This window comes from Octopus sinensis, linkage group LG30 (assembly GCF_006345805.1).
Source record: "Octopus sinensis linkage group LG30, ASM634580v1, whole genome shotgun sequence".
NCBI classification, from domain to species: Eukaryota; Metazoa; Mollusca; class Cephalopoda; order Octopoda; family Octopodidae; genus Octopus; species Octopus sinensis.
In genome coordinates this window covers 6834539-6849019 of record NC_043026.1, presented here as the reverse complement: position 1 = coordinate 6849019, position 14481 = coordinate 6834539, and the positions used below count along the sequence as shown (strand labels likewise).

The window sequence follows — 14481 nt, the reverse complement described above, 5'->3', positions numbered from 1 at the left end:
ACAAGAAGTGATCAACATGTATGGATTTCCATGGTACAAACTCAACAATTTAGCTGGTTGGATTCTTTTTCCACAAAGCACTTAAAGAGATGTTTGCTTCATCATCATCGTCGTTTAACATCCGTTCTCCATGCTAGCATGGGTTGGACGGTTCGACCGGGGATCTGGGAAGCCAGAAGGCTGCACCAGGCTCCAGTCTTATCTGGCAATGTTTCTACGGCTGGATGCCCTTCCTAATGCCAACCACTCCGTGAGTGTAGTGGGTGCTTTTTACGTGCCACCTGCACTGGTGCCAGGCGAGGCTGGCATCGGCCACGGTCGGATTGGTGCATTTTACATGCCACCGGCACGGAAGCCAGTCGAGGCGCCACTGGCTTCGGCCACGATTCGGATGGTGCTTTTTACGTGCCACCGGCACGGCAGCCAGTCGAGGCGGCACTGGCTTCGGCCACGATTCGGATGGTGCTTTTTACGTGCCACCAGCACGGTTAAATGCAGTCTAACAAGATATCAAATACTGACCTGCATGGGATAGCCTGATGATTTGGGAGACCGTTGTATTGTAACGCATTTCATAACCTTATAGATATCGCACATCTAGCATAACTGAAAGTTTAATATGTTATGTCTCAATAAAACCTGTTAATGAAGCTTTGTAGCCAGATCATATAATCCATTCGTGGGTGGGATTATTATTAAATCTGTTAAACCCTTTTGTTTTTCTTTTTCGTTTCCAGTTTGCCTGCAAAGATGAGCATCTGCTGAGCGATTTAGGAGAAGCAGCAACAGCAGTTACCAAGGCACTTAATGATCTCCTTCAACATGTCAAGATGGGGACAGGCAGTGGTGAGGTCAGTACCAATACTACCGTTTTTTCTACCACTACCGTAACTATTGCTGCTACTACTACCACCACTACTAATACTATTACCACTACTAATACTATCACTACCAACATCGCCATCCCCACCACACTATTATCACTACTGCTACCACCACCACCACCACTACTACTACTACCACAACTACCACCACCACTACCACCAGCATCACCACCACACTATTATCACTACTGCTACCACCACTACCACCACCACCACAACTACCACCACCACTGCTACTACCACCACCACCAGCATCACCACCACACTATTATCACTACTGCTACCACCACTACCACCACCACCACAACTACCACCACCACTGCTACTACCACCACCACCAGCATCACCACCACACTATTATCACTACCACCACCACCACCAGCATCATCACCACACTATTATCACTACTGCTACCACCACCACCACCACCGCTACTACTACTACCACCACTACTACCCTACAACTTCCATTATTACTTCTACAACACTACTACCACTACTACTACGACCTTAGCTATTGGTACTACTGTAACTGTTACCACCACCATTACTACTACCACTACTACTACTACTCTTTCTCTCTCATTCCTCGCTTGCATCTGTTTTTGTATTACTCTTTCCCCATTGTCAAAAACCCCTTGTAAGGGCCCGTGGTTTTTCAAAGTTACAAATACCAGGGACCCAGAACCACCAAAAAAAAAAAGAAAGATAAGACATTAGTAAAATTTTTATAGACCCATCCAGCTGCCCTCCACACCCATACACACTTTAGCCCCTTCTAATGAGTCCTTTCCTGTAATTTCCTCCAGCTGGGTCCCATCTTTTAGACCCCCCTAGCTGGGGTTCCTTCTTGTAAATTCCTCCAGTTGGGTCACATCCTTTAAACTCCTCCAGCTGTGCTCCTCTTTTAGTCCCCTCCAGCTGGGTCCCCTCTAGCTGGCTTCCTTCCTGTAAATCCCCCTAATTGGGTCACCTCCTTTAGACTCCTCTAGCTGGGGGCTCCTCTTTTAGACTCCTCTTGCAAGTCCCTTCCTGCAGATCCCTCAAACTGGGTCCCATCATATAAACCCTTCCAGTTAGGTCCCATTCCTGCAGATCCCTCTATCCGGGTCCTGTCTTGCTGACTCCTCTTATTGGATCCCTCTAGTTGAGCTCCTCTTTTAGACCCCTCTAGCTGGGTTCCTCTTTTAGGCCCTTCTGGCAGGTCCCTTCCTGCAGATCCCTCTAATTGGTTCCCTTCATACAGACCCATCCAGCTAGTTCCCTTCCTGCAGATCCATCCATCAGGGTCCCTCTAATTGGTTCCCTTCACACAGACCCATCCAGCTAGTTCCCTTCCTGCAGATCCATCCATCAGGGTCCCTCTAATTGGTTCCCTTCATACAGACCCAGCCAGCTAGTTCTCTTCCTGCAGATCCATCCATCAGGGTCCCTCTAATTGGTTTCCTTCATACAGACCCATCCAGCTAGTTCTCTTCCTGCAGATCCATCCATCAGGGTCCCTCTAATTGGTTTCCTTCATACAAACCCCTCTAGCTATGTGCACCCCTATTGAGTACCCATTGTTTAATGTCATGATCTCTGTATTCCAGGGTGGCCAGAATGAACAAGCTGTTGACACCATACTAACAGCAACAGACCGACTTTTCAGCAGTGTCGGTGATGCGCACGAGATGGTGAAACAAGCGAAAATGTTGGCACAGGTAACGTCCAGAAATTCTATCCTTATATGGGCATAACATGTCTCACACACACACACATCATCATCATCATCATCGTTTAACGTCCGTTTTCCGTGCTAGCACGGGTTGGACGGTTCGACCGGGGTCTGGGAAGCCAGGGGCTGCTCCAGTCTGATCTGGCAGAGTTTCTACAGCTGGATGCCCTTCCTAACGCCAATCACTCCGAGAGTGTAGTGGGTGCTTTTTACGTGCCACCTGCACAGGTGCCAGGGGTGTCCGGCATCGGCCATGATCGGTTGGAGCTTTTAAACGTGCCAGCGGCACGGAAGCCAGCCTAGGCGACGCTGGCAACGGCCACGTTCGGATGGTGCTTTTTATGTGCCACCTGCACAGGTACCAGGGGGGGGTCCAGCATCGGCCACGATCGGTTGGAGCTTTTAATGTGCCAGCAGCACGGAAGCCAGCCAAGGTGGCACTGGCAACGACCACATTCGGATGGTGCTTTTTATGTGCCACCGGCACAGAAGCCAGTCGGGGCAGCACTGGCATCGGCCACGTTCGGATGGTGCTTTTTATGTGCCACCGGCACAGAAGCCAGTCGGGGCAGCACTGGCATCGGCCACATTCGGATGGTGCTTTTTATGTGCCACCGGCATGGAAGCCAGTCAGGGCGGTGCTGGCATCGGCCACGTTCGAATGGTGCTTTTTATGTGCCACCGGCACAGAAGCCAGTCGGGGCGGCACTGGCATCGGCCACATTCGGATGGTGCTTTTTATGTGCCACCGGCATGGAAGCCAGTCGGGGCGGCGCTGGCATCGGCCACGTTTGGATGGTGCTTTTTATGTGCCACCGGCACAGGTATCACAACTACTATTTCCATTGATATTTATTTCGATGTTCATGTCTCACACACACACACACACACACACACACACATGCGCAATACAAACTTCGTTTTAAAGTGATCTGTATTAAAACCTTCTTCCATTAAAATTCCTCGTTAATTTACATTCCAAACATCAAACTTAATAATGAGTTATTTTGCTAAATTTTTCCTTATGTTTCAATTTCTTTCTCTTTCTCTTTCAGGCAACTTCGCAACTGGTCTGTGCCATTCGATCCCAAGCGGAGTCCTACCAAGACACGGACATCCAGAAAAGACTGTTGGCTGCCGCTAAGCAACTAGCAGATGCCACAGCCAAAATGGTGGAGGCTGCAAAAGTAAGCTATTGTTATTGTCATTCTATCAAAAAGGGAACGCAGGGTCTCCTCGTTTGTATTTTTGAATATAAAGAAAGGGTCCCATCCTTGAAATACTGAAACAGAAAGTGAAAGTACAAACTTGTATCATTTCCTATAATTTGTGTTGTTTTGGTTTTACAAGAGGCTGGTTGAGGTGATGGTGTACGTATGTGATGCCAATGTGGCAGGGCTCTGTCTTACTGCCTAATGAAGTTGAGTACATCTTCTTCCATCCGTGACCACCACCACCACCACCAAACGAACAGCATTGTGCCATTCATTTTGAATTAGCTTGTATATACTCTTTTACTCTTTTCAGTCATTTGACTGCGGCCATGCTGGAGCACCGCCTTTAATCGAGCAACTTGACCCCGGGACTTATTCTTTTTGTAAGCCCAGTACTTATTCTATCGGTCTCTTTTGCTGAACTGCTAAGTGACGGGGACATAAACACACCAGCATCGGTTGTCAAGCAATGCTAGGGCGATAAACACACACACACACACACAATATATATATATATACATATATGCGACGGGCTTCTTTCAGTTTCCGTCTACCAAATCCACTCACAAGGCATTGGTTGGCCCGGGGCTATAGCAGAAGACACTTGCCCAAGATGCCACGCAGTGGGACTGAACCCGGAACCATGTGGTTGGTTAGTAAGCTACTTACCACACAGCCACTCCATAACACGCGTATGCACACATACATACGTTCATACGCATGTGCATGATTGATGTGATGTCAATCTCCGTTTGTCTTTAATTGAACTGATTTTTAACTGTTTTCTTCCCATCTTCTTCTTCTTCAGGGATGTGCCTCCAATCCGAACGATTCCAGCCAGCAAGGTAACCTTCGTATTGCAGCTGAAGAACTTCGCTCAGCCACCAATGCTGCTGCCAGCAACGCCCTGAAGAAAAAACTCATCAACAGATTAGAAGTAAATAAAATTAACCTTCTTTCCTGTGTTAGCCCTGATTATATCTCAAAACATTACCCCAGTTATATTTCTAGGTGTTAGCCCAGTACATCTCTAGATATTATGCCAGTGTATCACTAAATGTTACCCTAGTGTATCCCCTTGATGTTAGCCCAGTGTACCTCCAAATGTTAATCTAGTGTGCCCCTAGATGTTAACCCACTGTATTTGTAAACATTAACCTATTGCATTTCTAGGTATTAGCCCAGTATTTTCTTTGAAGTTAGCCCATTGTAACCCCCAGGTGTTAGCCCACTATTTACCTTGATGTTAGCCCATTGTGTCCCCCAGATTTTAGCCCATTGTTAGTCTACCAAACCCAAATGTTACCTCAATAAATCCTTATGTTAGCCCAGTGTACCTTTAAATGTTAACTTAGTGTACCCCTAGATATCAACCCACTGTATTTGTAAACATTGACTTATGTTAGCCCATTGTATCTCCAAGATATCCATAAATGTGAGTTCCAGCGTGCTCCTATATGCATGTGTGTGTGTGTGTGTGTGTGTGTGTGTGTGTGTGTGTGTTTCTATTTGTGTACATGTGTGTGTATATGTATTATGATTATGTGTGCTGATATATATAAACTAGCAGTATCGCCCGGCGTTGCTCAGGTTTGTAAGGGAAATAACTATATAAGCATTTTTAGAGAGTTACTTCCCTTATATAATAGCAAAAAAATGCATTAAAAACGGAAAAAGATGATGGTAATTTTTTTTTTAAATCGTAGACTCATCATAGATGTGCGCTAATACCCAGAAGGGCTCGATATGAATCACGACTATAAGATACCCGGTTTTGGTTAAACTGCACTGCAAAATGTGGGAGTAGTTAGGAATCTAAATCGTAGGAGACAGACACTCACACAACTACAGTTTTATATATAAAGACTAGCAGTATCGCCCGGTGTTGCTCGGGTTTGTAAGGGAAATAACTATATAAGCATTTTTAGAGATGTAAAGTATAATAGCCATCTCAATATGGCTAACCACAAAGGGGGGGTGTTACTGTAGCTTTTTACGTTCTGAGATTTAATAATACATTTTTAGAGAGTTACTTCCCTTATGCCAAAAATGCATTAAAAATGGGAAAAATTTATGGTAAATTTTTTTTAAATCGTAGACTCATCGTAGACGCGCGCTAATACCCAGAAGGGCTTGATATGAATCACGGCTATAAGATACCCGCTTTTGGTTAAACTGCACCGCAAAATGTGGGAGTAAGGAATCTAAATCAGAGTAGACAGACTCTCACACACAGTTTTATATATAAAGATATCAATTTCTGTTTATTTCAACTCAATCCATATCCAACTCATTTCTCTCTCTTCTTCTTCTTCCCAGAACGCAGCCAAGCAAACTGCGGCCGCATCTGTGCACCTGATTAGTGCAGCAAATACAGCTGGCAAATCAAACTCCAATTCTGTATCTCAGCAGCATCTGCACTTTGAATGCAAGGTAACGTCACCTGTCTTTATTCTCGTCTTCTTTTGTAGCCAATTAATTGATTAATTAATGCAATTATTTTTTTTTGTTCTAATTGTATAAATGTGTGGGTGGGACAGAGGCATTTATTTGGGGTTCAGAAGTTCTTGTAATGCATTGCCATTTCTGATTCCACCTCAGTACCATAAATTTAGCCTCGATACCACCATAATCTCACCTTAATACATCATAACTCTAATCTTGTCTTACCTCAAGCTAATCTTGATGCCCACCCCCAATCGCATTTCAATACCACCCCCAACCATGCCCCAATCCCACCAATCTTACCCATTTGCCTTACCTCATTCTCACCAACACCTCCCCCATCCTTACCCCACCTACAACATTATCCCTCGCCCACCCCCAACCATCTCCTGTTCCAACCCCTGACTTAACCCCACTCCCACCAATCTTCAATCTTACCACACGATCTCACCCCCCAACCTCATACCACCCACCATCAACCTCACACCATCCCCAACCAGCCTCAACACCACCCCCACTCCCAAGAATCTCACCCCCTCCCCCTCCCCTTTCATTAAATTCCTACCTTCCACTCCCATGCTAATTACTGGTATCTCTTTCTTTTCCAGGCTGTATCAGACCAAATGTCTTCTATTGTGCAAGGCGTGAAAGCCACAACACAAAACCCTGAAAATCCTGCCAGTCAGTTAAACCTAATCAATGCCTGTCAGAATTTCATACAGGTAACATAATTGTCTTTGAGGAATTTTCATAGATTTACACCTCTCTCTCCCCCCCCATTATTTCTGTGTCTATCTACTTATCTAGCACATCTTAACTTTCTGTATGTATTCTCTCTCTCTCAACACACACACAACATCTTGGGTTAAAGCTTCTAATTTGGATGGTTGAAGCTGTGTTGTCACCTTGGTGTAGTGGTTAGCTTTTAGTTATTTGGTCGATGGCAGATATAACTTGATTCTCATCAACAATCTTTTCTGTCTTCTATGTTAGATATATATAAAAGGATTAATATGTATACGTGTTGATATATATATATATATATATATATATATATCATCATCATCATCATTTAGCATCCGTTTTCCATGCTAGCATGGGTTGGACGGTTTAACTGGGGTCTGTGAAGCCGGAAGGCTTCATCAGGCCCAGTCAGATTTGGCAGTGTTTCTACGGCTGGATGCCCTTCCTAACACTAACTACTCCATGAGTGTAGTGGGTGCTTTTTACATGCCACCTGCACAGGTGCCAGACAGAGCTGGCAAACGGCCACGAACGGATGGTGTTTTTACGTGCCACCGGCATATATATATTTACACACACACAGTTGTGACCTAAAGACTTTAACATTTTTTGAAAATTGAAATTGTTCTGCCCAAGTACAATTTGATTCAAATACACACAACATAGAGATATACTTACTTAATTACTGACCCAATGTTTCAATATCTTGAAAAAAATAGGCAAAATCAAAAATCTAGTTCTAGACCAAATTGCTTGCTTTTAATAAATAGAAGCTAGCACGTCACATATCCAAAAATAAGTTCCAAACTTTTGACCAGAACTACACACACACACACACACAGAATAGAAAAAGGGATTCAGAAAATCAAACAGAAGTCTTGGTAAGTTCTCCAGCTAGGAATCTGGCTCTCATTTAAATTTAGGATGCTGTAACTGAAAGTAAATTATGAAACAGCTGTAAACATCTAGAATTAAATTTTTTTCCTTTTTCTCCTGCTGTATTACCATTATATATATATGTGTGTAAGGCAGCGAGCTGGCAGAAACGTTAGCACGCCGGGCGAAATGCTTAGCAATATTTCATCTGTCTTTATGTTCTGAGTTCAAATTCCACTAAGGTCGAATTTTTCTTTTGACCTTTCGGGGTCGATAAATTAACTACCAGTTGCATACTGGGGATGATCCAATCAATTTTTAATTTCTATGCTCTTTCTCTTTACTCTTTTACTTGTTTCAGTCATTTAACTGCAGCCATGCTGGAGCACTGCCTTTAGTGGAGCAAATCAGCTCCGAGACTTATTCTTTGTAAGCCCAGTACTTATTCTATCGATCTCTTTTGCCAAACCGCTAAGTGACGGTGACGTAAACACACCAGCATTGGTTGTCAAGCAATGCTAGGAGGACAAACACACACACACACACACACACACACACACACATATATATATACACGACAGGCTTCTTTCAGTTTCCGTCTACCAAATCCACTCACAAGGCATTGGTCGGCCCAGGGCTATAGCAGAAGACACTTGCCCAAAGTTCCATGCAGTGGGACTGAACCTGAACCATGTGGTTGGTAAACAAGCTACTTACCACACAGCCACTCCTGCGCCTATATTCAACTTTTCCTCTTTTTTTTCTCTTTTTCTGTCGTCTTCAGTTCTTAGCAGTTTCTTTTCCCTTTCTTCCTTCCATGCTGGCAGGGGTTGCAGATGTCTTTCATCGTCTGAGGTACACACAGCCTCTGAGAACCTCCGCCAGTCTTTGTCAATGTTCTGCCTTACCATGTTTCAAATCCATTGCTGTTCCAACTACATGTGCCAACCATTGACCCCTTCACCTGTTTCCTCTTCCTTTTTTGTCTCCCCTCAACAGCCCTGTGCTAAATTGATAGATGCCAGTAACGCTGCACTCCCAACGGTCACAGATCCCTCGGCGGCCCTCAATCTCACAAACGGTGTCAAATCTCTCTCTTCAGCTCTTGCTGAACTTCGATCTTGTACAGGAAAGGTGAGTCTCTCTTTCTCTTGTTGTGTGCATGTGTTCAATAGCTAGAAGTGTGTGTGTGTGTGTGTATATATATATATATATGTATGTATATATATATATATATATAATTGTGTGTGTGTGTGTATATATATATGTATATCTGTGTGTGTGTGTGTGTTTGTGTATAGTTATATTTGTGTATATATATTATATATATATATATGTGTGTGTGTGTGTGTCTATTTGTATGTGTGTGTGTGTGTCTATTTGTATATATGTGTGTGTGTGTATTTGTATATATGTTTGTGTGTGTGTATTTGTATATATGTTTGTGTGTTTGTATTTGTATATATGTTTGTGTGTATATATTTATATATATGTTTGTGTGTATATGTGTTCGTGTATAAAAATTTGTGTATATGTGTGTGTGTGTATATATATCTATATATATATATATGTATGTTTGTGTATATCTATATATGTATGTTGTGTATATCTATATATGTATGTTGTGTATATCTATATATGTGTGTATGTATATATGTGTGTGTGTATATATATATATGTGTGTGTGGTGTGTGTGTGTGTGTGTGTATATATATGTGTGTGTGTGTGTGTATATATGTGTGTGTGTGTGTATATATGGTGTGTGTGTGTATATATGGTGTGTGTATATATATATGTGTGTGTGTATATATATGTGTGTGTGTGTGTGTATATTATGTGTGTGTGTGTGTATATATGTGTGTGTGTTGTGTGTATATATATGTGTGTGTGTGTGTGTATATATGTGTGTGTGTGTGTGTGTGTGTGATATATCTGTGTGTGTGTGTATATGTGTGTGTGTGTGTGGTGTGTGTATATATGTGTGTGTGTGTGTATATATCTGTGTGTGTGTGTATATATCTGTGTGTGTGTGTGTATATATCTGTGTGTGTGTGTGTATATATCTGTATATATGTGTGTGTGTGCATGTCTGTATATATATATATATATGTGTGTATGTATATGTATTTACATATGTATGTCTTTACATGTCTGCGTCTATATCCGAATGCTCACATCTCCATTGAAATTCCCCCCCTTTTCACTGTCTTTTTTTTCTGTTTGTTTTTCTCCCCTCCCCCCTCCCCTAGGCCACCGATATGTGCCGATACCTCGAACTCGACAGTGCTATTGAAGAACTAAGTCACATTGACCTTGAACTTGAAGATATTCTCAACACAGCAAGGAATGGCAAATTAGTTCCATTACCAGGAGAAACGGTAAGTTACTCTTTTCTCTTTCGCTTTCAACATTCTCTTTTACTCTTTTACTCTTTTACTTGTTTCAGTCATTTGACTGCGGCCATGCTGGAGCACCGCCTTTAGTCGAGCAAATCGACCCCGGGACTTATTCGTTTGTAAGCCCAGTACTTATTCTATCGGTCTCTTTTGCTGAACCTCTAAGTGACGGGGACGTAAACACACCAGCATCAGCTGTCAAGCAATGCTAAGGTGACAAACACAGACACACAAACATATACACACACACTTATATATATATACATATATACGACAGGCTTCTTTCAGTTTCCGTCTACCAAATCCACTCACAAGGCATTGGTCGGCCCGGGGCTATAGCAGAAGACACTTGCTCAAGATGCCACGCAGTGGGACTGAACCCGGAACCATGTGGTTGGTTAGCAAGCTACTTACCACACAGCCACTCCTGTATATATATATATATACACACATACAGATATACACAAACATATATATATATAATTCTATGTATTTTCTCCCCGACTTTGCCCTTATTAACCCCTTAGATTTAAAGGGGCCGTATCCCAACCCCAATATCCTACCTGTTTTAGGTCCAAACTGGCCAGATCTGCTCTCATACACCCACCCCACAATACCATTTTTAAAATGGTTTCCATGACTACAGAGGGCCTCCTCGGACTAAACGAGATTAAGGAGATGCTTTGTATGTTAGGTGTTGAGGGGCTGAAATGTTAATTAATGCCAATTGGCCCTCAAAAAACTTTCTGTGATTAAAGTGGGCCACAGTGTAATTCGAGTTGGCCAGGTCTGGGTTAGAGTGTGAGAAAAGGGGTCAGAACGAATTTATTGCTGTTGGAGCCTTTGAGAAAATGGGAGAGGCCCGATGGAGCTGGGAAAAGATAAAAGTAGGGCATACTCACAATGTAGGGGGTGAGTAGAATTGAGTTGAGACAGGAGAAGTGTGGATGGGTAGCGGTTGGGAATGGGTGGGTAGAGGATGGGAATGGGTGAGGGTTTTGTGAATTTAACAGAGAGGTGTTAGGGAATGATAACTTGGGAAGATGGTGGAAAGTAGGTGACAACTGTAGAGGTTACGTTTGGCTGAGGGGTAGATGCTACCACTGGATAAGGGGTGTTGATGGCATGATCTGTGATACTTACAAGTTGGTTGGAAGCTAGGGGAGAGTAGGAGATGACTGTCAGCACGAATAAAGAGTGGAATAAAAAGCAGCAGAATCATAATAGCAGTATGGTAAACTGGGGAGGGATGACAGGGAGCAGCAGGTGGTGGTGTCCTTGAGTAGGTTGCAAAGATGAGGATGTAGGAGGCAGGTGTAATGCATAGATAAATGAAAAAAAAATGAAGTTGAGCAAGAGATAATTTGGTTGGTGAGGAGAGCGATCAATGCAAAATGTGGGTGGAGATGGCATTAATATGCTTTCAGCTGACGATTTGAACTTTTGGCATTTAGTACAAGAAGATTCTTAAAATAATTGATATCCTTGTTACCCTGTGTATAGTTTTAACCCTGCCACCCAGCTCAAGTGTGTTAGAAGAAATTGTTTTTCTTAAGTAATCCATTTTTTTGTCTTTCGTGTATTCCTTCAGGCGGAGTCTGCAGTGTCTCTCCTTGGCTCCACATCAAAAACAGTTGGCTCTTCTATGGCCCAGCTCTTGACTGCCACTGTACAGGTAAGATAACATTCTCTTCTTTTTATTCAAGAATTCTAAATATGTGAAATAATTAAGAAATTTAGACTGTGAATTTTAATTGTGAATTTTTGAGAAATTTTTTTGATAAACCTATCTTTTTGTGTGTGTGTGTGTTCAAAACACAGTGGAACCTTCAAGAGAAGGTACAGTGAATCAAACAAGAATGTGCACTAAGCAAAACCTAAACAGCCAAGGACATTCTCCTGCCAATATTCCTAGCTTATGAAGGCAGCAAGTTGACAGAAACGTTAGCATGCGGGGCGAAATGCTTGGTGAAATTCCGCTGAGGTCAACTTTGCCTTTCATCGTTTAGGGGTCGATAGATAAATTAAGTACCAGTTGCATACTGGAGTCGATCTAATGTCTTCTGTTGTGATTTAAAAAATTTTGCATGAATGTCTTCTGTTGTGATTTAAAAAATTTTTTTTGCAATCTTTTTTTTTAAATGCAACTTTCTAATGCTTCGGTTTTGTGTGTTTTTGTGAACAGGGTAACGAAAACCACACCAGTTTGGCAGCTCGTGACACCGCCAACGCCTTGCGGAAGTTTGCTTCTGCAGTTCGTGCCGTTGCGGCCACAACAGAAGAGAAGGCCTTACAAGAGCTAATCATCAACAATGCTCGTGACATCATTGAGAAGTCCAAACTGTTATTGGACGAAGCCAAACAGGCTGTCAACACTCCAAAGAACCCAGAAACGCAACAGAGATTGGCTCAAGTAACACTTCAAACCCTTTTCTCTCGCTCTCTCTCCTTTCTCTTGCTCTCACTTTCTCTCTCTCTCCCTCCTGTCTCTCTCTCTTTCCCTCCTGTCTCTCTCTCTTTCCCTCCTGTCTCTCTCTCTCCCTCCTGTCTCCCATTTTTCTCTCCCTTTCTTGTCTCCCTCTCCTTGTCTCTCTCTCTTTCCTATCACTCTCTCTTGTGTCTCGTCCTCTCTCCTGTCTCTTCTTCTCTCCTGTCTCTTCCTCTCTCCTTTCTCTTCCTCTCTCCTTTCTCTTCCTCTCTCCTTTCTCTTCATCTCTCCTTTATCTTCCTCTCTCCTTTATCTTCCTCTCTCCTTTATCTTCCTCTCTCCTTTATCTTCCTCTCTCTCCTTTATCTTCCTCTCTCCCGTCTCTTCCTCTCTCCCGTCTCTTCCTCTCTCCCGTCTCTTCCTCTCTCCCGTCTCTTCCTCTCTCCCGTCTCTTCCTCTCTCCCGTCTCTTCCTCTCTCCCGTCTCTTCCTCTCTCCTGTCTCTTCCTCTCTCCTGTCTCTTCCTCTCTCCTGTCTCTTCCTCTCTCCTGTCTCTTCCTCTCTCCTGTCTCTTCCTCTCTCCTTTCTCTTCCTCTCTCCTTTCTCTTCCTCTCTCCTTTATCTTCCTCTCTCCTTTATCTTCCTCTCTCCCGTCTCTTCCTCTCTCCCGTCTCTTCCTCTCTCCTTTCTCTCCCCCTCTCCTGTCTCTCCCTCTCGCTTATCTCTCTCTTGTCTCTCTCTCTCTCTAAACATCTGTCTGTCTGTTTGTCATTGCAGGTAGCCAAAAGTGTGTCCAACGCCTTAAACAACTGCCTGAACTGTTTGCCTGGTCAAAGAGATGTTGATAATGCCATCCGAGGCATCACAGAGTCCAGCCAGGCTCTTTCAACCTCACAGGTCAGTTGTCTACACCACCATCACCATCACCACCTTCTTTTTCTTCAACTAATAGATGCTTTTATTAGATGCGTCTTACAAGGTTTTTACCGGTCATAACTTTCATTGACCTAACATACGATATCTAAGGGTTTCTCAACCAGATTTTATCTATGGGGTCCCTTTGGTTACAGTTTTATTCTGGTGGACCCTAAAGCCATTCGATGACTAAAAACCAGTCACATTTACTTGTGTAGATTGAACTCTGTAAAATGTTCAAGAAAGAAACCCAGCTGTTTCTTGCCATACATACCAATACATACATCTAAAACAGGGATCCTCAACCCTTTCTTATCCATGGAACCCTTTGATTTCTATTTCAATCTGGTGGACCCCCTAACTGGTTTTATAGATTCTTCCTTTAAAATTCCTGTTTTGCCCTTCACACATTAACCCCTGTAGGTTGAACTATGCAAAACATGGTTCTCAACCATTTTTTTTATCAACGGACCCTTTGATTATTATTTTTTCCTGGTGGACCCCCAAAGCCATATCATGTTTAAAAACTAGTTTTATAGAAACTTCTTTCGAAATCCCTATTTTTTTTTTTCCCACATCTACTCGTGCAAGTTGAATTATGTAAAATGTTGGAGAAAGAAACCCAGCTGTTTCTTGCAATACATACCAATACATCTAAAACAGGGGTCCTCAACCCTTTCTTATCCATGGAACCCTTTGATTACTATTTCAATCTGGTGGAGCCTAATACCCATTTGATGTTTAAAAACCAGTTTTAGAGAAACTTCTTTCAAAATTCCTAATTGTGTTACTGTTTCCCATCCCTCTAACCATCTACGTTTTGTCCGTTCTTCTTCAGATCCCAGAGACCAACAGATCATACCA

General features: G+C 42.9%; 1 protein-coding gene across 1 annotated transcript in view; it reads left to right on the top strand.

Annotated features, from left to right (window-relative positions):
* The window catches only part of LOC115226299 (talin-2-like), a 309906-nt gene that overhangs the window by 196967 nt on the left and 98458 nt on the right, over nucleotides 1–14481 (top strand). Inside the window, 12 exon segments of the mRNA XM_036515479.1 lie at nucleotides 738–851; nucleotides 2476–2586; nucleotides 3656–3787; nucleotides 4623–4751; nucleotides 6134–6247; nucleotides 6868–6981; nucleotides 8879–9013; nucleotides 10129–10257; nucleotides 11867–11950; nucleotides 12461–12688; nucleotides 13480–13599; nucleotides 14456–14481. The exon segment at nucleotides 14456–14481 is cut by the window's right edge and continues 496 nt beyond it. Coding sequence (XP_036371372.1) covers nucleotides 738–851; nucleotides 2476–2586; nucleotides 3656–3787; nucleotides 4623–4751; nucleotides 6134–6247; nucleotides 6868–6981; nucleotides 8879–9013; nucleotides 10129–10257; nucleotides 11867–11950; nucleotides 12461–12688; nucleotides 13480–13599; nucleotides 14456–14481 — 1436 coding nt within the window.